Genomic DNA, 22523 nt, shown 5'->3' with positions numbered 1-22523 from the left:
GCCACCTCTGGGGTGTGTGTGTGTGCACATATATGTGTGTAATGGGAGAAGCATTTATAAGGGGACGACTGATAGCCACGGGTGGTGGCCAGAGCTCCAGAGGGTGGTCGGTGTGGGTGGGCTTGGAGGGCGGGAGGCCTCTGGGCCTGGATGGTGCACCCTGTGCAGGAGGTGGGGGAATGAAGGCCGGAAACCATTTTGGGTTAGGGTGAGACCCAACTGGGGGACCTAGAGGCCCTCAGCTGGCTGAGAGGGGTGTGCTGGGGCCAGGGAGACTCCTTGCATCAGGCAGGAGAGGAACACAGGCTGAATGCTGATGCTGCCTCCCAACATCTGGCCGGCATCTTGTCTGCCTCTCAGACCCAAGCAACTTACCTTAAATAGAATGATTTACAATGGAATCCGATAAAAGGTTTAGGGTGCTGCATGCCCCTTCTGCCTGGGAAGGTGAGGGAGCTGGGTTTATATTCTGACCCCCAAAAAATGACCTACCCAGGAAGCAACGGTTGTTCCGAGCCCAGCTGCTGCGGGTGACTGTCCCTGGGGGTAATTTATGAATAGACACCCAGTTCTGGGCCCAGCAAACAGTGCGGTGGCCCCGGGAGAGGGTTGGGAGCAGGGTTGGTGACTTGGCTGGTCACGCCTGCTGTTCAGAGAGAGTCACCCGCTGGCATCCCAGGAGAGGGGGCAGAAGTTTTGAATTGTCAGCAAGTGCTGCGCCAGCCACTCTGAGCTCATCGCTGGAGGTGGGGTGCAGGGGAGGGGGCGCGGGAGCCAGCTCGCCCCGGGCGGAGCCCCTCGCTCCACCCTTCTGCTCAGGCCTGTGTTTAGTCAGCACTTGGCTTCCCGAGGCCGGTGACTGACAGGCAGCCAGACGCCCGCCCTGGGAGAAGACAAAATGGTGGTGTCAGGAGCCGCCCTTGGTGGGGAATTGGAGGGAAGGAATGTGGTTCTGGGAAGAAGGAGGCCTGAGCTTGAATTCCGGCTCCTCCGCTTGGGAGCTTCAGCTCTCTGGGCTAATCCTGAGAAGAGTGAGCATTTACTACTACCTGCCCAAGGCTGCATACATTTTATTTCAACCTCATGAACCAAGAGTCTCCCATTTTACACACGAGAAAAAGATTCAGAGAGGTTGAGTTGCTTAAGATCACATAGCTGGCCAGGAGCAGAGCCATAGTTCGCACATGGGTCTCTTGTGCTCTGTCCACCATGGAACTTAAACCGTTTTCAGAATCTCTCCATCTAGCATCATGGTCTTTGGTGTGAGGGGGTGTGTTAAAGGTTTTCTGTTACAGTCTACCCTACCCCCTGGTGCCCAGTTTTATAGGTGATGGTTATTTTTGCTCTTACTTTGAAATCAAGTGGGCTAGACTGAGGGTTTGGCTATCCTAGACCTTTATAGTTAGAAGTACCCTGTGCCTTCAACTGCCTGGGACAAAGTGAGTTCCCTAGGTATGGGCTGGGGCTTCCGTCGGGCATGCCTTCAGTATATGCACACACCTGTTCAGATGGGTGCATCTATGCACACTCGGACATGGATACACACGGAGATGTGCACACACTGCACAGAGAGTCTTATCCTTGTGCAAACAAGGGCACAGATCAGCACACAGTTACAGGAACACACATAGGTGCAAGCAGACCTCACACAAAGTCCTCAGGAGCCACCCCTCCCTTCGGGCTCCCTCCGCCAGTTCCTCACTGCCCCCTCCTGGTCACCCAGCGGCCAGGGCAACCTGGCACCACTTCCTGTAAGTTCTGCTCTGGGGTGGTTGTCAGCTAGTTCCCTCCCAGATCATGCGGCTAGGAGCTGTTTCAGGTGCTCCCCAAGCCAGCCTTAGCCCCAGGAGAAGAGGTGTCTGGGGGGGGGCCTGAAGCTGGAAGACAAAAAATAAGCCTTTCACACCCAAAAGAATCTCTTCATGGTAGAATTGTCAGTACCATGGTGGCAGGAGTCCTGCAGAGACACCTTCCCACCACAGCAGGCAGCCATCCCCACCCTTACCTGGGGAATTGTGCACACACTTGCTGGCGCTCTGCATACATATTTAAAGAAGAGTAGATATCCTGGCTGAGAAGTCAGAGGTCAGCTCTTCTAGCTCCCACCTTGCTGCTCCCTCTCTGGGCCTCAGCTTCTTCCACTATTCAATGAGGGGTTGACCAGGATGATGTATGCTGCACCCCCCACCCCCAGCCCCCTGGTATCTCAGTATCTTGGAAACTAACCTCTCCCAGACGTGTTCCTGAGTAAGGCACACCTATAAACATGACCCCATGGACTCCTCAGGCCAGTTCTGCAAGGATTACCAACACTTTAAAAGCTTTTTATTCCTATTTTATGGTTGAGGAAACAGAAGCACAGAGAGATACGGCAACTTGTCTGAAGTCACACAGCAAGTTGACAGCAGGCATGGAAATAGAAACCCTCTTCTTTCCAATGCCCCAGGCTGCCTGGGGCTTTAGTAGAAAGTAGAACACCCTATGGGCTTGGGTCCAGAGCCAAGGAGACAGGAACTACAGAAGCAAAAGCCAGAACCTCTGCCCTGAAGGCTGAGAACCCAGAGGAAGTACCAGGCTTAGGCATTAGTTGAGTTCCACCACTCCCCACCCCTGCCTATAGACTGCAGGAACCTCAAGCTCCCTATTCCTCTGCAAAGCCAGTGGCTGGCTATGGGGGTTCTCCCTATCCTGTGGCTACTTGCTAGTTCATCAAGGCAGGCACACACCGGAGTGGTGTGTGCACGCATGCCTGGACTCCACGGGTGTGCACACACAGATGTGGATGTATGTTCTTGCACACCTACAGGTATACTTAGGTGTACATTCATAGGCATGTGTAACATGTAAATTTGTATGTTTGCAACCCTGTATACATGTGATACATTTGTGTGTTTAGGTGAAGTATGTTTGGATGTATGTACGTAAATGGTCTTTGCGTTTCTGGCGGTTGAATTTATGAACAGGCAAGATTTTTCCTGTATGCTTATTGGGTTTGTTCGTGAGTGTACTTGGGTGTGTGCAGATGTTCACATGCATTTGTGTGGAGAAGTGGGGTGGGGCATGTCCACCCACATGACTAGTAAGTGTGTGTAAAAGTGCATTCAGGGAAAGCTCAGGTGACTGGGTACACATGAATCCTAGAGTGCCCTCCCATGAGAATACAATACCAGTGCCCCCCCAGCCCTGGTATAGGGGGTGCCCTGCCTGGCTCCAGCCAGGCCCTGAGCTCATAGCACCCCCCACCCCCCACCTCGCACTCTATTCCCCAGACCCATCCTGCTTGGCCAATTTGCAGCCTCTCGCTCCCAGCTCCCGAGAAGGCCTGCAGCAAAGTCAAGGGGCTGGTGGCCAATTAGTGAGGGGGTTAATCAGGGATCTGGGGACCCCCGGGGGGCGGGAAGCCAAAGGCGGGCATTGGGGTTGGCAGGAGCATGAGCTGCCTGTCATGAGGCTGGGGGAGGGGAGACTGAGCCAGCCGGATGGTGCTGGAAGCCAAGGGTCTGCCTGTGAATTCATGGTTGCTGAGCACTCACAGTGAGGAGCCTGTGTGACTGTGTGTACACTGTGTGCAAAAGACATGTACGTGCATTCAAGTCCTTGCATGTAGTCCTGTATGCGAATGTATGGACATGATTGTGGATGCCATCTGTATGCACGTGTGCAGTTTTGTGCCTGTGTATATGTGGGTGTGCAGTGGTATGCAGATGGGTCTGGGTATGCAAGCATGTCTGGACCTGTGTGCACACATGTATATATAAGGATAAGTGTCTGTGTATACATGTGTGTGCAAGGGCATTGCATACATTTAAGTATGTGCTTCTGCATGCGAACATGTGCACATGAAGTTGACATGGTCCGTGTACATATGTACCATGATATATCTGTGTGCACAGGTGTGCGTACCAGTATGCAGATACATCTGGGTATATGTGCGTGTCTGGATATGTGTGCATGTGTGTGTGTTCTCTGAACAGCCAGAGGCCTGGACCCCCACGTGTGTGCCTGTGTGCACGTGCCTGTGTGCGCCCAGGTCTCAGCCTGTAGGGGGATGCGGGGCTGATGGGCTCCAGGCTCCAGGAGAGAATCTGACAGACGAGACTTGCCGTAGCCCCCGGCCCCGGGAGCCTGTTTTCCAGCTTGCAGAAGCTGTGAGCCCGTGAACTCATCTTATATTAATAGCTGCTGTCTCCTCACTTATTGCAGGGAGAGGCGGTCATGGCCCTGGCGGGGGCTGCCCCCCTCCTCTACACAGGACCTGGGAAGGAGGGGAGGAGAGGTGGGCCCCACCCCCACCCCAAGGCCTACCCTGGCAGAGAGGCAGGGTTCTGAGCCCCAGCCTTTGCCTCCCCCAAGCCAGGGAGCCCCCACTGCCCAGTTCACCCTCCTAGGCCTCTGCAACTGGGTGGGGTCAGGCATGGGGTTGGACAACTGGCAAAGGCAGAGAGGCTGGAAGGCTTGACTACTCCCCCCCAAAAAACACACACACACACAGGCGCGCACGCGCACACACACAGGCATGTGGTGCTGAGCAGCCCCAGGCCGAGCACCAGCTGAGTCTGAGGCTGAAAGAGACATAGAGGCTTCAGTTTGGGGGGGGCAGACATGTCCCTTCTCTCAGGGACCCTCAGTTGGAGAGGGGACACAGCCTTTAGGGGAACGAGGAAGGCAAGACTTCTCTATAAATATTCACTAAGGAGAAGCGCAGCACGGTGTGTTGTATAAACCGCATCTTTACAGCCACAGGAGGGCTTAGCCAAGGAGGCTTCCTGGAGGAAACACAGAGCGGGAAGCACAGGGAAGACCTGAGGTGTATCTGAAGAATCCCGGGAGCAGGGAGAAGCCAGCTAGCCCCACCACGCACAGAGGCCCCAACCCAGGGACAGAGTCAGACACCCTCAGGGTGGGCCCAGGACCCAAGGCAGAGACCGCAGATACAGGCTCCCGGAAATGTCTCAGATCCACCACACAGCCACACCCAGATAGACAGACGAGGACTCACAGCATGAGGGTCCATCACAGGCCCTTGCAGACATGAGGCTGGCCAGCATTCGGCCCTGCTGGGCCCTGGAGCCAGAAGCTAAGATGGGGAAGCAAAGGGCCAAGCCCCCCCAGGGCAGGAGAGGCACCTGGCCCCTCTCCTTCTGGTCCTTGGTGGGTGCTCCTTGGGAGTGAGGCGGAGGCAGCAAGGAGGCCTGTTCCTACACCGCCCCTCCCAAAGGTCTAGGGGTAGCCTGGAGAGCCCCAAATTTTCCCTAGCCTGGGGACAGAGCTCCCTGCCCTGGTTTCCTTGCTTGCTGTTTCTGAGCTGCTCCTGAAACCCATTCCCTCACCTAGGAAAGAAACAGATTTGGAGTCAAATGGACCTGGGTTCAAATCTCAGCTCAACTGTTTTACTATGTGACTTTAGGCAAATCAAACGTCACCTTCAGGAAGACCTTTTGGGGGCACCCTCTTTTAGAGATTACACGCGCTCCCTGTGCCCCTTCTCTGTTTTTCTCTGAGGACTCATCATTCTCTGACATTACCATGTTTTAGCTTATCTCTTTATTACTGTCTCCCCTGGCTAGAATTTAAGCTGTCCATGAGGACAGCAGTGAATAAATGAAAACCCATTACTCTCAGAGCCTCAACTTTCTCTTCTGTAAAGTGGGGAGAGCAATAGTACCACCCAGTGGACCATGGTGATGTGTGCGATGTTTGCCATAGAACAGGTGATTCCTGAGTGGGGGTCTTTTCCCAGGGACCTTCCAGGAAGGTGGGGAGAGAGAGAAGCCTCAGCCAGATCTGGTGGACCCTCCCCACTTTGTGCCTGGACTGGAGCTATGTGTACCTAGGCCCAGGGCCGCCCTCCACCAGCTCTGACCCAGCCCCTGTTGGTGTGTCCACTCCCCTTGGATTCCTGTGGCTACTACTGGGGAGGGGTCTTGAACACCAGGCAGAACTCTCTGGCCAGGGAAATGGAGAAAGACCTGAGTCCTAGCCTGGCACAGCTGTGTGAGTTTGAGCAAGTGGCTGTTCTTCGGGCCTCAGTCTCCCCATCTGTACAGTGGAGATGCTCTGAGGGCTCCACCTCCAGGCTTTGCCCACCCAGGAAGATGGGGGGTTTGGGTAGTCAGAGCTTCCTCTTCAGCCACACCCCAAACCTGCTCCTGCCCTTGCCTGTTGAACATGTCCTTTCTGGTTCCCAAACACCAAAATTCAGGGTTCTGAACACTTACATCCTCAAATGCACACAAGGGCACACGCACACACTTACCATCACTCACCTTTGCATAGCAAAAAAGCTCTTTCAGCTCCTGAATGAACAGACCCCAACCAGCCACCTCCCAAAATGTGGCAGCTGGCTGTGAGAATGAACCCCAATACAAATCTGAGTCCAGAATGTCGTAAGCCCTAGGGTTGGGAAGGAAGGAGATGGGGGAGCATTGGCCAGTAGACAGTGCACAGGTTCTGGAAACAAGTGTTCCTGGTTTGAATTCTGGCTCTATCATTTCCTAGCTGTGTGACCTTGAGCTGGCCACTGAATTTCCCTCGGCCAGTTTCCTCATCCATAAAATGGAGAAGTTATTATTACCTGTGCCATGGGATGCTTGTTAGGCACAAATGTGGTAATGGGTGTAGTACACTTAGCGCAGTGCCTACCACACAGCAAACACCCATGACTGGGAAGGGCTGTTGTTAAGAATACCTACATGCTTTGAGTATATACTTCATGCCAAAGCCCAAGCTAAAGCTCATGTGGGCACGATGTAGGCATCTTCAACCCCAAAAGGGTCTAGCAACAGGGGTTCCAGTCCCCAGGGGGAGGTGGGGTTCTTGCCTGGCGGTGCCTGTGTCTGAGCAGGGGGACCCATCAGATTGGCATCCTGGGGTGGGAGGTGTCACCTGCCGGCCACATTCCACCTGGGTCTCCAGCTCCTCATATACCCCACAGGCCCCCAGGCCTGGCATGATCCTCCCATTCCAGGCTGTCCCCCATCAGGCCCCACTCCACCCCCTGCACACACAGACAAATTTATCACAAAATCATTTTTTATTGAGGGTTGGGTCAGGGACAGGAATAGGGATCGCACTGGGGACCATACCCCAGTTGGCAGAGGGGTCTGGTGTTGGCTCGCACCCTTGCCTCCTCTAGGGCACCGCAGGGTGAGGCCTGGCCGCCAGGCTCTGGCTGTGGCGCTGGAGTGGAGCTGGGGTTGCTTGGCCTGGTCCCGGCTGCCGGCCGGGCTGCAGTTTCCCCAAAACGGCCACCAGAGGGCAGCCGGCCCCCAGCGCAGAGGAATTCTCGGTTTCTCAGGTGATGGTTTCTTAAAAAAATAAAAAACCAGAGGCTGGTGTGTTCCCCCTGCAAACCCGAGGGTGGCGGGCCCTGGGAGAAGGCTCTGGTCTCTATGATCTCTTTGATAAAAAACAAGCAAAAATAATAACAAAATACGTGGTTTCTCTCTCTCCCTTTCCCCCCTCTAGGAACTGAGGTCAGAAATGAGGGTGTTGGGGACCGGGAGTACCCTGCTATGGCCTGGATTTCAAGGTGTGGGTCTCTTTTTTTCCCGTTAACACCCATAAATAAATTCATAAATAAATAAATAATAATAGATACTCTCTTTGTATGTGCACATATATACAGATAAATCTTTGTCTTATCTATCAACAGAGTAACTAACCTCTCTGACTCTTTAGTTCAGAAACTCAAAAGTAAAGCGACATGGTCAAGGTCAAGGGAGGGGGAAGATCAGGGACTTGGAATGGCACTGTAAAACACCCAGCAGCATACTGGAACTCCAAGCCAGCTGGGCTATGCGACATTTCTGAGTGGAACCCTGACCACCTGAACATTCTAGAACCATGGAGCCAGCTGGGCCCTGCAGGGATCTGAACAGAATCCTGTGAAACACCCAAAGTCCTAGAACTCCAGAACCAGCTGGGTCTTGGGGTGCAGAGCTGGAGGGTTGGAACAAAGCCCTGGAGGACCTAACACTCTGGAATTCTGTAGTGATCAGGGCTGAAGGGTCACCAGGATGCGACTAGACATCACTGGGGGAACGGGATCGGAAGAGGATCTTGGAAGAGGAACAGCAGCAGCAGACAGCCCACAGCACCTTCTGCACATCCTGGTTGCGGAAGGCATAGATGATGGGGTTGATCATGGAGTTGTAGGTGGCAGGGAGCAGGGTGAGATAGGTGTAGAGGGGTGGGGAGTGGGCATCGCCCAACAGGCAGTAGACGGTGAAGGGCAGCCAGCAGGCGGCAAAGGCGCCAAGCACCACGGCCAAGGTGGCAATGCCCTTTCGGGTGGCCACGTAGTGGGAGGCAGGCAGCAGGTGCCGCTGGAGGGCAATCTGCTGGGCATGGCGGCAGACGATGCGACAGATCTGGGCATAGAGCTGCAGCATGATGCCAAACACCATGAAGAAAGCAACGGCCAGGACCACCAGATGGTTCTTGGAGAGTGGATATACCACGCCACACGTGGCCCGGGCATCCAGGCAGTTCCAGGCCAGCACAGGGAGCAGCCCCAGGCCCAATGCGCATCCCCACACTAGGGCCAGCATCACATAGGTCCGCGTCACTGTCGTCTCTGAGTAGTAGGTGAGGGCATTGTACAGAGAAAGGTAGCGATCAACGGTGATGGCCAGTAGGCTGCCAATGCTGGCAGTAAAGGCCATGGCCAGCATGCCGACCAGCACCAGGCTCATCTCTGCCGAGCCAATGCAGAAGACAGCAGCAAAGTGCATGACCAGACCCAGGCCTGCCAGCAGGTCTGCCACAGCCAGGCTGCCCACCAGCAGGAACATGGGGGCGTGGAAGGCAGGAGTGCCCACGATGATGGCCACCACCAGCGCGTTCTCACAGGACACTAGGGTACCTGAGATGCACAGCACTACGTCCCAGGCCCTAGGTGAGGGCAGTGGCATGACTGGGCCTGTGGGCCCCTCTGTTGAGCCCACGCTGCTCGTGTTCATGTTTCCTGGGCCAGCAGAGAGCCAGGCCAGGGGGCTGCCTGCACCCCACATCATGGTACCTGTAGAAGAAAGGCCCTATGAGAAGCTGGCAGGGCTGGGTGCTGAGTGGAGGGGTCTGGAAACAGTGGGAGTCTCACCTCAGGATACCTGGCTGAGTCCCAATGCCTTGTCGCCCCCACTCCTGCCCTGAAGCTCCTTCCAGGGTACCTTCAACCTCCCCTATGCCACCGGGCTAGCAGGAGTCTCTTTTCCTGGGGATCCCTGTCCTGGGTCTCTTCATTCTCCCTTCCAACTCCCTGAGTCCTGCAGGTCTCTTTCTCCTACATGTGTAGCCAGAGGAGGGCAAGATGAAGGACTACCATGAGTGGATGGAGGCCCATTGGATCCAGGAGAAGCTGGGAGAGGCCCAGGACTGGGGGAGGGAAAAACATCTTAAAACTGAGAGCAGCTCTGCTCCCTCCCCACCAGGGAGGATGACGCTCAGCTTCTGAGGCTCACCAGACCCCTCACGATTCTCGGTACTGCCAAACCCAGACTCCGCCCCCAGAGAATGCTCGTGAAGCTCCCGCCAGCCCCCACCCTGCGCTCCTGGGGTAACAACACCTGGGAACTCGGCCTCCCCCAACACACACACACCTAGACTTCTGTCCCCAGCCAGACCTCTCTTTCTGCCTGAACCTCTGGGTCTTTGGAACAGACACCCCCTGCTGGAAGCGTGGATCCCTGAGTCAGACCCCTCCCTCTGCGCGGACACCTGGATCTTGGGCCTGACTCCGCCTCCTGCCCGGAGGTCTGGATTCCTAAGTCAGACACCTCCTCCTGCTCGGACGCTTGGGTCCTTGCCCCAGACGCCTCCTGCCGGACCAAACTCAGATGACCATCAGTCCCTTCAGGGCCTCGGGTCCCTGCAGGAGGTCTCACCCCGCGCCGGGCTACCCAGCTGACGGCTCTCAGCACTCAGACACTGGCTCCCCTCCTGCTAGCCCAGACTCAGGGTTCCTGGTCTCGACCTCCGACCCCAGTCAGCCGCTGCGAGCCTTACCGCTTGCCCAGCGCCCCAGAATCCTGACTGCCCTCCCGGACGCCTGGTGTCCGCGGCGGGGCCCGCTACTCACCTCTCGGCACCGGGCGCGGCCGGGCCCCGGGGAGGCTCCGCTCGGGTCCAGGCTGCGCAGGGTGTATGCGGACCCCGAGAAGCCCCCACGGCCACGGGAGAAGCGACGTGAGTCACCCCGCCCCGCCCCCGGCCACCGGTTTGGTGACGTCAGCGGCCCGCCTGGCCAATGGGTGAGCCGCGCTGGGGCGCAGCGCGCGCCGCTCGGCATAGTAATGAGGCCTCGTGCCGCCCGCTCCCCCATTCATAAAAAGCGACCGTGGCTGCGGCCCCGCCCCCTCCTGAGTCGGCCCGCGCTGTCCTTGACGCGGCGCCCTCTAGGGGCCGGGGGTTTCGGGGGCGCTGGTGCGAGAGCCTGGAAGTCCACGGGAGGTTGAGGGGGATGTGTAGGGGGAGCGGAAAGGGAACGCGGATAGACTGTGGGGTGATGGGACTCTCGGGTGGCAAAGGCTGATGGAATTCAGCTGACGGAAACCGAGTGATGGGGCTGAATGGGCCTCCCCGGTGAGGATGGCAGGGGTTGCCAAGACGAAACGGCCCTGAGGTGATGGTGACAGGAGCATGAGGGAACAGGGAGGTGGGTGGCAGTGACGGTATGATCATGGTGACAGGATCTTGGGGGGTGGTGGCAGTGGGACGCTGAGGTAGAGAGGGAAGCCCCCAGGACAACCATAGCAGTGTCAGGGTGATTCTGTGGCATGATGGGGTTCAGGGATTGCAGGGTGGCAAAAGGCGGTGGCAAAGGAAAGGGAAGATGGAGTGTCCAGGTGATAGGACTTCAGGTCACCGTGACCCTGTCACAAGTGCTGAAGTGACAAGGCTGTGATGAGGGTTGTAGGGTCCTGGAATGAAGATACCAGGTGACTGTGGTGAGTGGACCCCAGGGTGAGTAGGACAGGGTAGAGGGTCTGGACTGACAGTGACCAGGCAGGTAAGTTGCTGCCAGGGCAGGTCCTCGTGATGCTGGGGCTGGCATAAGGAGCTTGGTGACGTCAATCATGTCAGCCCAATAGCGCCCTCACAGCATGGGAGGAGTGGGCCTGGCAAGATTTCAAAACCTAAATTATTTATTCAAGGATCTGGAAAGCCAGCGGGGTGGTGGTAAGGGGCACTCCCCCAGAGCAGCAGGAGTGGGGGAGCCGGGAGGAACTTGGAAGCAGGAAACCTAGCAGCTCAGTCCCCAGGGCAGGCCCCTCTCAACCTCCCATCTTAGACACCCTGGCAGGGTAGGGCATGGAGAAGGAGCTCCCTCTTCCCCAGCCCTGCCTGTCCCCAGGGAACCTCTCTCAGCTGACTTCTCCAGATGTGACAGGTACGGCCAGTTCTGGGGGAGGGGAACTGGCTGCTCCTCCTCCCTCTGTCTCTAGCTTTGATCCTCATTGGAATCAACCAGGCCTGTGGGATGGGGATGGGGGGCAGGGACCAGGTTAGGGCTTGAGGAAACCGCGGCGGCCCAGATCGTAGGCCCCACCAACTTCTCCCTGCTACACAGAACCACTGCAGCTCCCACAGTCAGTGTAGGGCAGGGAGAAGGAGGTGACAGGCGGTGGCAGGTACATGGGGAGAGGATAGGGTCAGGGCTGGGGAAGATAATGCACTTCAGGTTGGACATGGTGAGTTTGGGGTGTTTAGCAGGTGGTGTGGTCAGGAGTGTAGACTGGTTTCAAATCCCAGTTCCTCCATTTTCTAGCTGCGTGACTTTGGGTGAGTGTCTTAGGATCTTTGTGCCTAGATTCTCTCATCTACAAGATAGAGGCAATGTTAGTATCTTCTTCATGGGATTGTTGGGAGGGGCCTGGCACATTATCAACACTGGTTGTGTTGGCTGCCAATATATCTGGCAGGAGGAGGACATCTGGGGGCCTAGATGTGCAGGTTCAAGGGGTAGAAGACATCACCCAGGGGAGGGAGCAGAGAGTGAGGAGGAGCCTCAGGGAACCCTGCCATTGAGAGCACAGACTGTGGATGAGAATATTGCTGCTCCTGGGCCTTTGCACTGGCTGTTCCCTCTGCCTGGAACCCCTTCACTTCATTCCGGGCACGGAACCCAAGTCACTTCTTCAGGAGCAGGCTTTCCTGACCTCTACCCTAGATTACCACTCCCCTCCCCATCACCCTCTGCCCTCTTTCCTTGATTTATTATTCTTCAGAGCACTTAGCACTCCTGAAATTCTAAATTTATTCTTTTCTAAAAAAGTACGTGTCAGCCCCACCAGGACTGAACAGACTTTGTTCTGTTCTGTGCTGGAGAACAATGCCTGGCATGGAGTAAGTGTTCAATAAATACTTGCTGACAGGATGATTAAACAAAAAGCAGCATCTAGAGAAAGAGAAGGAAAACAGTAGTAATACGCACGGTGACAAGGAAGGCGGGGGCATCAGAGAGAATACAGGGGCATTAGCGCCCCAGAACCCAGGTATTCACTTTCTCCCCAATCAGAGCCGGGTCCCAACAACTGTCCAGTTGGTCTCAGAGAAGGGTGAAGGCTGTTGGGAGGTTGGCATGAAAGGGTGTATGAGAGGTAATTTCCTGGCCGTCCAGTGGTTAGGACTCTGTGATCCCACTGCAGGGGGCACGGGTTCCATTCCTGGTCGGGGAACAAAGATGCTGCAAGCACATGGAGGAAAGAAAGAGAGAGAGGAAGAGAGAGACAGAGAGGAAGGAAGGAAGGAAGGAAGGAAGGAAGGAAGGAAGGAAGGAAGGAAGGGAGGGAGGAAGGGAGGGAGGGAGAAAGAAAGAAGGGGTGTATGAGAGACTATCTTCTATTCTGAGCAGCAGTGGTCTTTTCTATTTTTTCACAGTTTATTAATCCTCTCATGAAATATAGGCAAAATCACCACAGATAAAGTCACTGCAGAATCTTTACTTCTTCCTTTTGCCGGCAGCAACACTGGTCCTTGTGGTCCCCCGACCTCCCTCATTCTGTTCTCGCATTTCATACGCTGCTTCCTTGAGTTCTTTTTCTTCTCAGGCAGGCCATGTCTTGCAGGGTTGTGTTGGTTTACTTTTCCTTGCATAACCCAAGGAATCGTAAATCACGCCCAAGCCAGTTGTCTTGTCACCACCAAAATGGGTTCTGACTCCAAGTATAAAGATGACGTCTCGTGTGGTCTTGTAGATTTTGGCTACTTTTCCCCAAATGTCTGTCTCGGACACTGTTGCCCTTCCAGGGTGAAGCACATCAGCGACCATGTTTCCACTGAAGTAGTTGGTTGGCCGGAACTTCCTGATCCGGAGAGGTACGGTGTCATTCATGATGGAGATGATCCTCAGCCAGCCGGGGAGGAAAAGAGTGCACCGATATTTCTAACCATGAGAAACGCCGGAGACCTAAGAGACGCAAGTGGGGCTGTGGATTTTCATGTGAATACTCTCCCTCATGCTCCAAAACTGCCCCGTGTCAACAGGACAATTGAGGCCATCGCTGCCAACCAGGTCTCCTTTCCGCAAAGATCTCTGTCTAGAGGAAGGGGCAGCCCTTCCTCTTCTCTCCTACTCATGCCCTCTGCCCTGCCTCCTTGATTCCTTCCCAGCACTGACACCCCCCTCCAGTCCTTCCCACCTTCCAGGTGCCAGATGAGAGCCCAGTACTTACAAGAGTCCTGAATCCCCATTTCACAGGTGAAGCCTAGAGAAGCCAGGGACTTGCCCCAAATTGCACAGTAAATGGCAGAGCTGGGATCTGAAGCCATTCCATCTGCAACCAAATCCAGTGTGTCTTCATTCTAGCCTAGATGTCACCATCTCCTCAGAAGGGGCTGGGAGTGAAGTTGAACTAGGGCTGATAGTACTTGCAGTTCCCCAGGTGACCACCAGATGGCTGTGAGGGCTCACCTCCAGGTAAGACTTCTTACCTCTTCTCCACCAATCTGCAGAATCCTATGGGCCTAGGCTCTGGAGGGAGGTGTGTGTGAGAGAGACACAGATACTGTCTACACAAGCTCCTTGTCCAAGCCCCGAGAATCTGGGCATCATCAGCGCACACATTCTTAGCACTGACTCATTCATTCAGCCAATATTCACTGACAGTTCCCCTGGGCTTGGGTTTGAGAGGGTGCTGCAGACAGAAAGATGATGTGGCCATATCCCTGCATTTTGAACATTCAATAAATATTTATTGAGCATATACTATTTGCCAGGCACCATTCTAGGCACAGAGGATACAGCAATGAACAAAAATCTCTGCCTTCTTCATGGAGCTTCCATTCTGATGGGGAGATGGACAATCTACAAATAAAAACTTAATATGATACTAAGTAGGGATCCCTTGAGGGTCTCACAGACCAGTGAGACAGGCAAACATGCTCACAGTCACAAGATGGTACAGTATGGTTATTTGGTGATCACCTGCTTAGGTTTTATGTGTGCAGGGAGTTAACTACAGATGAAGATAAACGTGGTCCCTGCCTTCCTGGAACTCATTTATAGCCTAAGAAACAAATGAGTAATTAATTCTACAGTTGATACGTGTTCTGAAGGGAAAAAAGGAGGCATGATGATGTAGAATAACCAGGAGACCTGTTTTAAGTAGGGAAGTCATGGAGCAGGTCAGTTGAAGAGAGGATAGAGGAGTTTCAAGGAGAGGGCACAGCAGGTACCAAGTCTTAGGAGGAAAAGAGTTGATGTGTTTGAGGAACAGAGAGGAGGCTAGTGTGTCTGGAGCCAAAGGAGCCATGGGGAGAGTAGGAGTTGAGCTCAGAGAGGTAGGCAGGGGGAAGATCATGCTAGTATTGGAGAGCAGTGAGCCATTGGTGGCTTAAACATGGGAATGGTACGATTTGACTTACATTTTCAAAGGATTGCTCTGGCTGCTGAGTGGAGAACAGACTGGAGGTGGGGAGCAGAAGCAGAAGCCCTACCGGGAGGTCACTGCAATCACCAAGGCAAGATATGGTGAGGGGATGAGGGTTTGGGTGCGGGAAAGCAGATGGATTTGGATCCACCACCTGGGACAAGTGCCACAGCAGCTCAGCCTTGCTCCACGACAGTCACAGAGGGCTTCCTGCAGGCGGTGCCCATTTTGCATTGTCCTGAAAGATTAGTCTGCCAGACACATGTAGTCAGGAGAGGAGGAGGACCCTCCAGGAGAGAGAACAGCTATAGGATAAAGGCAAGGAGGTACAAAAGAGGGTGTGTGTTGGGGGAAAGGCTGTTCTATTTTCTCAGAGGGTAAGAAGGTGTTGGGGTGAGCACAAGACTTCTAAAGACTTCTAGAGCCATGAATCACAGGGCTGTGAAGGCCAAGCTGAATTGAAAATTGTTTCATGGTTGAATCCATGTTTTCAGGACAGCCCTGCTCTGTGAGGGCCGAGCTGGGAGGGTCCTGGAGGCTGAGAGGCAGTGTGAGGCCAGCAAAGGGAAGATGAGGGAGCAGGACACAGGAGAGACGTAGAGGCAGAATCTGCAGGACTAAAGTCTGGGGGCTGAGACAGTGGGAGGGAGTGAGGATGAGACCATGGTTTCCAATCAGGTGCCGGGGGGAAAGAAGGGGCCTCCCTGAGTGGGGAAGGGAGACCAGGCAGTTTCAGGGGCCTGAGGCACACTCAGGTAGAGGTGCCCAGGAAGCAGATGGACCCTCAGGAGGCATAGCAGAGGGGAGAGTAGCCTCTGACCTCACTGGATCCTGGGTCCACATCCTGGCCCCCCTCCTAACTGTGTGCCCCTGAGCAAGTGATTTTACTAGAGGCCTGCAAACTGGAGATAACAAAACCCATGCTTAGAGGGTAGTTGAGGACATCAGAAGAGAAGCTGCAAGTAAAACTGCTTAGTAGAATGTACATTCTGCTAGTAGTAAGTCGTTAATAGTTGTTAATTATGTATTATTAGTTACAGGTGTGGCAGCTGGGGAGCGAGCACTGGGCTGGAGATGGAGATATGGGACTCGTTGGCTTTCAGTTGGGAACTGATGGCAGAGTAATGGATGAGATGACCCCAGGAGAGGAGAAACAGAGCTCAGGACTGAACTGGGCCACCGGAGATGAAGAGGGGGAAGGAGGAAAAGGAGGAGTAGAGAAGGGGGAGAAGGAGAGGGGAGGGGTGGGGAAAGGGGAGAATGGAGGATGGGGAGAAGAGGAAGAGGAGGTGTATTCTAAGGAACCTGAGAAGTGGCTGCAGAGAGAGAAGAACCAGAAGAGGCAGAGGAAGGCTGTGGAAAGGCCCACTTGTCCCAGTAACAATGAGACCGCCGACTTGGCCAGAGGGGATGTGGTGGGTCAGAGGTAGACGCGGTGTGTTGAGGGGCAGAAGAGAGGAGGGTGCAACGAGTGAAGCGAAGTGGGCTGCCAGAGCCTGGAGGCCGATCCTCGCGGTCCTGGGGCCTGGCTGGAGGACGCCCTTGACGCAAGCCCGGAAGTCAGGAAAGTGACTTTGCTTCAAATCCAGATTTTGCCACTAACTCTGTGACCTCCGACTAGTCACTCACTTTTTCTGAGCCTCAGTTTCCTCACCTGTGAAGTAGGGATAATAATGCAGCAGTTTTCGTGAAACTGAGAGTGGGGGAATCCAGCAACCTGTCCGGCTACCGGTCCTGGACTCCGCCCCCTTTTGCAGGAGCCCCGCCCCAGACCCCGAACCCCCGCCCCCACCAGGCCGCGCCTACTACCCACGCCCTACCTGACCCCGCCTCAGACCACAAAACCCCGCCCCACCTGGTGGCGTCACTAGCCCCCTCCCTGCCAGAGCCACGCCCACCTGGCCTCGCCCGGGTTGCCCGGGTCTCGCTCCCTACACCCCGGCGGAGCCGAGTCCAGAAGGGACGCGCCACACCAGCACTCCGCAGACCCCGACCCCCAGGCTCCGCCTCCGCGCCATGGCCGCGCCGGGACCTCGCGCCTTACGGGCTGCGCTCTGTGGCGGCTGCTGCTGCCTCCTCCTGTGTGCCCAGCTCGTTGTGGCTGGTAACGCGTGCCCTTCACCCTTCACCCAGCCGCCTGCCAGGAGCAGTCGGGAGTTGGGGGGGCGGGAGGGGAGTTTTCCACATGTGTGCGGGGCTCCTGGGGTGGGTAGAAGGGGACTCCAGCTGTGTGTGGATTCCTGTGTGTACATATAGGCGCCAGGTGTGAGGGAGCTTCAGGTGTATGGAAGTGAAGCGGCCCTAAGTGTATGAGGGGTTAGCTCCCGATGTATGCAAAGGGAGGGTGCTCTGGGTGAATGTCAGGGAGGTTCCTGGTGTGTGTAACCATGTGTTTGTGGAAACTGCAGATGGGCAGAGGGGCTTGGGGGATCCAGGTGAGTGTATGTGTGCAGAGGGGTGAGATCCACCGAAGTGGGGAAGGGGGGCTGTAGCTTGGGTTCAAAGTGCTGCACCCATGCTACTCCCAGGTAAAGGAGCTCGAGGCTTTGGGCGGGGAGCCCTGCTCCGCATGAACATCTGGCCAGCTGTCCGAGGGGCCTGCAAACAGCTGAAGCTCTGTGAGCATTGTGTGGAGGGGAACAGAGCCCACAACCTCACTGGCTGCGTGTGGGAGCAGTGTCAGCCGGAGGAGCCAGGTATGGAGTCAGGCCCTCCCCAAGTTTAGTGCCCCCAGTTATGAACACCAAGGCCTTGGCCCCACCCCCTAAACCTCTTCCCTGAACCTTCTCCCACCAGGACACTGTGTGGCCCAAGCTGAGGTGGTCAAGGAAGGTTGCTCTGTCTACAACCGCTCAGAGTCATGTCCAGGTAAGGGGGCTCCTGCTGGCCTAAGTCAAGTTGGAGGGAAGGGGCTGAGGTGTCCCCAGTCAGAGCCTGCCTCCAATATGGAATTGGCCTCTCCCAGAGAGTAGACTATGCCCACGAACACCGGGGTCCAGTGTCAGTTCTGCCTTTAGCTCACTGAGAAGTCCCTTCCCCTCTCTGGCCTGTTTCCTCCTCTGTAAATTGGTGCAGCCAGAGGATCTAGGACAAGCATGTAGAGAGGATGGGGGAGCTAGCTCTTCTATTTTAAACCATAGTGAGGACTTTGGAAGTTCAGAAGGGAATGGGGGGAGGGCTTCCTGGAGGAGGTGGCATCAGAGATGACACTTAAAGGTAGAGTGGAAAGAGGGCACATCTGGTGGAAGGAACTGTGTGAACTAAGGCTTGAAAGTGTGTTGGGTGGGCCTGGGTTGGGGTCTTGATGGGAATTGGGGGTGGGGATCTGGATTATTATGGATTCCCTGTCTCTTCAGCTGTGCACCACCATCCCACTTATGAACCGAAGACCATCACAACAGGTAGGTACTACCTGGGGGAATGGGAGGTCTAGAGGTGCAGGGAAAGACAGAGCTGGGCTCAGGCACTGACGAGATCTGTGACCTCAGCCCTGTGATTTCTCCCTCTGAGCCTGTTTCCACATCTGTAAAGTGAGTTGGATAATACTTCACAAAGTTGCTGTGAGGATTTTATGAGAAGATGTATAGCACCTAGTTCAGTTTCTGATGCATAGAAGGTGATTGAGAAATGATGGTTCCCATCCCTTCTCCCAACACCAGAGAACTCAGGATGACCCCCTCCGGACCTACTTGGTGCTGAGGGTGTATGGCTCAGGTTGCCAAGGTGTCCTCAGTGACTACCTACTGCAACGTCCAGGCCCAGAGAGGGTCACAAAGCAGGTTCCTGGCAGAACAGAGGCAAGAACCTCACCCCTTGGTTCCCACTGCCCCTCAGGGCCTGGAGGTCAGCAGGCTTGGCAAGGATGGCTGAAGAGGCTCTTGGTTAATTAAAGCCAGAAACGTGATCTTAGGGGCTGAATTATTGATGGCTCAGCTCCCTCCGGCTTGAGCCCCAGATCAGTGCTGTACAGCTTATTTCTTCCCTCTTCTGCTCCTCTTTCCCCAATGCCCTTCTCTGGGGCTCCCTGAGCTGCAGCTGGGACTACCCTTTGCCCTTCATATTCTCAGACCCCCCCCCTTCCACAAGCTACTCCCTCTGGGAGGTGGACCCAGCTCCCAACTGGGCCCCTTTCACTGCCCCAGAATGATCTTCCACCACCATCCCTGCCCTGCCCTGCTCTGGGCACCTGGCCCAAGGCCTGAAATTGAATCCCTGGTGGGAGTTGATGGCTAACGTGGCACAGCTGGGAGCCACCCAGACGTCCTGGCAACCGTGGGCCACAAGGCGGGGGCAGGGGAAAGGGTCAGGGGATGCTGTGTGAGTCTGGCTATGCCCTAACTGTGGGGTGGCTTTGGACAGGCCTGGCACTCAGAGCCTGGCTTCTCCCTCTGACGTACGTCATCAAGTCTTCATTTATCTACTTGGTAGGGTGTGGGCCTCCACTTCTTCCTCTGCTCCTTCCCTCCCTAAGTGAGGGCTCTGGCATTGGGTGACTCCAGGGTCTCGGGACTTAGGAGTCCTGAAAGGAGACCACAGCATCTGTATCTGGGCTTCAAACCCCAAGACCCAAGGCTGAGAGCGACTCTGAGCTGAAGCGGGTGTGGATGTCCAAGTTCTGGGTCTGTCCTCACCGTGTTGGGCCCCTGTGGAAGAGGGAGGCTGGCAGGGAGCTCAGTCACCATCTGGTCCCTGCAGTCAGGAGGCTCAGAGAGGGTGTAAGAGGCATCAAGCCACCGAGCAGCTCAGCAGCAGAGCCAGGGCCGAGCCAAGGCCCTGTCTCCCCAGCCAGGCACTGGCCCTCCCCACAGGCACTTGCCAACCGCCCACGGGGTCTGGGTTGAACTTCTGAGCCTGCCGCTCAAGGCTCCCATGGTGAGGACTGGGGCCTCCAGATGACCTGTGCGGGGTATTGGGGTGGGGCTGGGCTCCTGGCCCACAGCGGCCTGCTGTGACCTCCTCCCTGCAGAGGGCCCTTCGGTCCCCGAGGTGCACGGCCCTGGCTTTGACGGGGCCAGCTTCATTGGTGGCGTCGTGCTGGTGCTAAGCCTGCAGACAGTGGCCTTCTTTGTCCTGCGCTTCCTCAAGGCCAAGGACAGCACCTACCAGACACTGTGAGTACCTAGCCCGCCGAGTCCCAGCTCACTGCCCACCCGCCCCCCTCTCTTGCCCCTCAGGTCCCTGTTAGCGCGGATGCGTTGTCTTCCCCATGGGGCAGCCTTAGGGGCGATGAGTCCCTCCCAACCTCCCCCATGTGAGCCACACCCCTTCTCCCTCCTCCAGCTGTGGGGTTCTCTCCGCTGGGTGTTGGCCGGGGCAGGACTCAGCCTGGGCCCGGCGTCTGCGAGCCCAACTGAGCCCACCTGTCTTTGTCCCCTCATGCTGCCAGCAGGGAGGAGAACCAGTAGGTGACAGCACAGGCAGCCTTCGGCCTGCAGCTTTGTGGCCACGGGCAGGAGCCTGGGCCCTGTGTGCGGTTTGGTTTTCCTCTGAGAAGGGGAGCTGCTCTGAGGCCCCCGTGTGCTGTGGCCCCATGTGTGCTGTGGGGCGGATCGCTGCAGCCTCCATTAAAGTGTTTGCTCTTTTGACCACCGCCTGCTCTCTGAGGGTGGGTGTCCTTGGCCTGGCTGAGGTGGGGCCACTGCCCTGAGTGCCCTCTCTGTCTGGCCTCTGCAGAATCTGACCCCCTTCAGGCCTGGATTCCACACTCAGGGGAAAAAGGATGAAGAGGCTGCCCTCTTGACCCGCTTGTGGGCACTAGGGGTGGGAGAAACTGTGGTCACCAAATTCTGGCCCCTGTGGGCACCGAGCAGGCTCGGTGCCCAGTACCTGACATCCCCTCCTGTCTGGGCCTGGTACCTGCAGATGAGAGCATCCTTCAACCACCTCCTGTCTCAGCCATCATCCCTGTGGGGCCCCCTGCCTGGGTACTAGGTCTGGAGCCTGCCTCCTCCCATCAACCTGGCCTGGACACTGCCCCCAAATAAAGGAGCTCTTTCCAGCACTGTGTTTTATGTCCCATGTCTTGGGCTGTGTGTGGATTGGATAGGGTGGGGGTATGGCCACTGTCCTCTCCTTAATGGAAATTCTGACTTGAACTGATACTGCCATCTTTTAAAATATTTTTGTTTGCGGGAATTCCCTGGCGGTCCAGTGGTTAGGACTCAGCGCTCTTACTTCTGGGCCCGGGTTCAATCCCTGGTTGGGGAACTAAGATCCCACAAGCTGCGCGGCGCGGCCAAAACAAAAAATATTTTTATTTGTTACACGTGTTTAATCCCCTCCTCCACCACTTTATAGATAAGGGTACAGAGACACAGAAAGGTAAGCACACCTGCTTAAGATCGCACAGAGTGGAATGGGGCAGGGCTGGGATTTGAATCCAGGTTTTTCTGACTCTAGGATGAGCAGAACTTCAGAACTCCTCTGCAGAGGCATCTCCAGGCTCTTTTGCCTTCTAAAGTTGGGTCTCTGCCCCAGTGCCAAGGTGGAGGTGCCCCCGGGACCCTCCACAGGGTACTTCTGGCCTTCCTTGAGCAGGCCCTTCTGGAAAGCTCCACCCGTGCCCACCTCCCCCTCTTTACCCCCCATCCCTGGGACCAGAAGTCTTCCCTGACTAGTAACATCACCTATCAATGGGGTACTTGCTGGAAACCAGGCATGTGGCTGAGAGTCTAACATCAGTATCTGATTTAGTCCCATGACTGTCCTAGGAAGCTGAGACGCAATAGAGAGTCATGGGTGAAAGTTCAGCCTGTGGAGCCTGACTGCTCTGTGTGAATGGGAACAAGTTAATTGAACAGCTCTTGGCCTCAGTTTCCTCGTCTGTAAAGTTGGGTAGCAGCGGTTCCATCTCTGTGGGATATGGGGAAGGTTCAGAGCAGGTGCATGTGCTCCGTCTGCTTCATTCCAGGGCATCCATCCACCCTACCAGCTGGGCAGCCTGTGGTCAGCCACCTGCACCTCTTCTTGCCCCAGGCCTAGTCTCCGTGCAGGGTCTCCGGCTGCAGCTGGAAGGGCTTTAGGGCCCCTGGGCTCCACAGGGAGTTCCAGCTACTCCTTGGCCTCACAGAGGGCTCACCTGCCTAGACATTGCACCACCATGGACAATGCCAAACACAGTCCACCTCCGTGTCCCTCCCCTCCATGCTCACTTCCATCAACACCCCCCTCCTTTCAGACATCAGCCTCCCCTTTAGCCTCCCCTCCAGCTCCTTACATCTGTGTTACCCAGCCTGCCTTGCTCTCTCTCCTTCAAGCCCCTGCACACGCAGTTTCTCCTGCCTGGGTCACCCTCCCTTGGCTTCTCCACCTAGCACTTAATCCTGGCTGGTATAATGCCCAATTCCTCCCAGGCCAAGGGAGGAAATGCCCCTATATCTTTCTGGCTTTCCACCCAGTTAAGGAAATTTCTCTATAGAATGTTTTCTTTTTCAAAATTAGTAAATGCCGGGAATTCCCTGGCGGTCCAGTGGTTAGGGCTCCACACTTCCACTGCAGAGGGCACGGGCTTGATCCCTGTTTGGGGAACTAGGATCCCATAAGCCGTGTGTCCCCCCCCCCCAAAAAAGTAAATGCCTGTAAGGAACAAGAGGACTACACAGAAGTTTATATAAAGAGTGAGAATCCCTCTCCCCCTGGTCCCACTCCCCAGAA

The 22523-nt window shown here is 55.6% G+C and overlaps 2 protein-coding genes across 5 annotated transcripts; one reads left to right on the top strand and one right to left on the bottom strand.

Annotated features, from left to right (window-relative positions):
* Positions 1-7044: 7044 nt before the first annotated feature.
* Positions 7045-10204, bottom strand: GPR3 (G protein-coupled receptor 3). The gene is made up of 2 exons (XM_067725000.1): positions 10079-10204; positions 7045-9022 (listed from the first exon to the last, which is right to left on the bottom strand). The coding sequence occupies exon 2, from the start codon at positions 9015-9017 to the stop codon at positions 8025-8027; it is 993 nt and encodes a 330-aa protein (XP_067581101.1). The 5' UTR covers positions 9018-9022; positions 10079-10204; the 3' UTR covers positions 7045-8024.
* Positions 9593-20682, top strand: CD164L2 (CD164 molecule like 2). 4 transcript variants are annotated; one of them, XM_067725002.1, is made up of 6 exons: positions 9593-10185; positions 17399-17566; positions 17667-17738; positions 18227-18271; positions 19837-19981; positions 20544-20682. In XM_067725002.1, the coding sequence occupies exons 1-6, from the start codon at positions 9837-9839 to the stop codon at positions 20548-20550; spliced, it is 786 nt and encodes a 261-aa protein (XP_067581103.1). In that variant the 5' UTR covers positions 9593-9836; the 3' UTR covers positions 20551-20682. The 4 variants fall into 4 exon arrangements, with proteins under 4 accessions (XP_067581103.1, XP_067581102.1, XP_067581105.1 ...); XM_067725001.1 differs by lacking the exon at positions 20544-20682 and adding an exon at positions 20260-20455 and having other exon boundaries at positions 9598-10185; XM_067725003.1 differs by lacking the exons at positions 9593-10185; positions 20544-20682 and adding exons at positions 16762-16974; positions 20260-20455.
* The last annotated feature ends 1841 nt before the right edge of the window (positions 20683-22523 follow it).

This window comes from Pseudorca crassidens, chromosome 2, assembly GCF_039906515.1.
Source record: "Pseudorca crassidens isolate mPseCra1 chromosome 2, mPseCra1.hap1, whole genome shotgun sequence".
NCBI classification, from domain to species: Eukaryota; Metazoa; Chordata; class Mammalia; order Artiodactyla; family Delphinidae; genus Pseudorca; species Pseudorca crassidens.
This window is presented reverse-complemented; position numbering and strand designations above follow the sequence as displayed.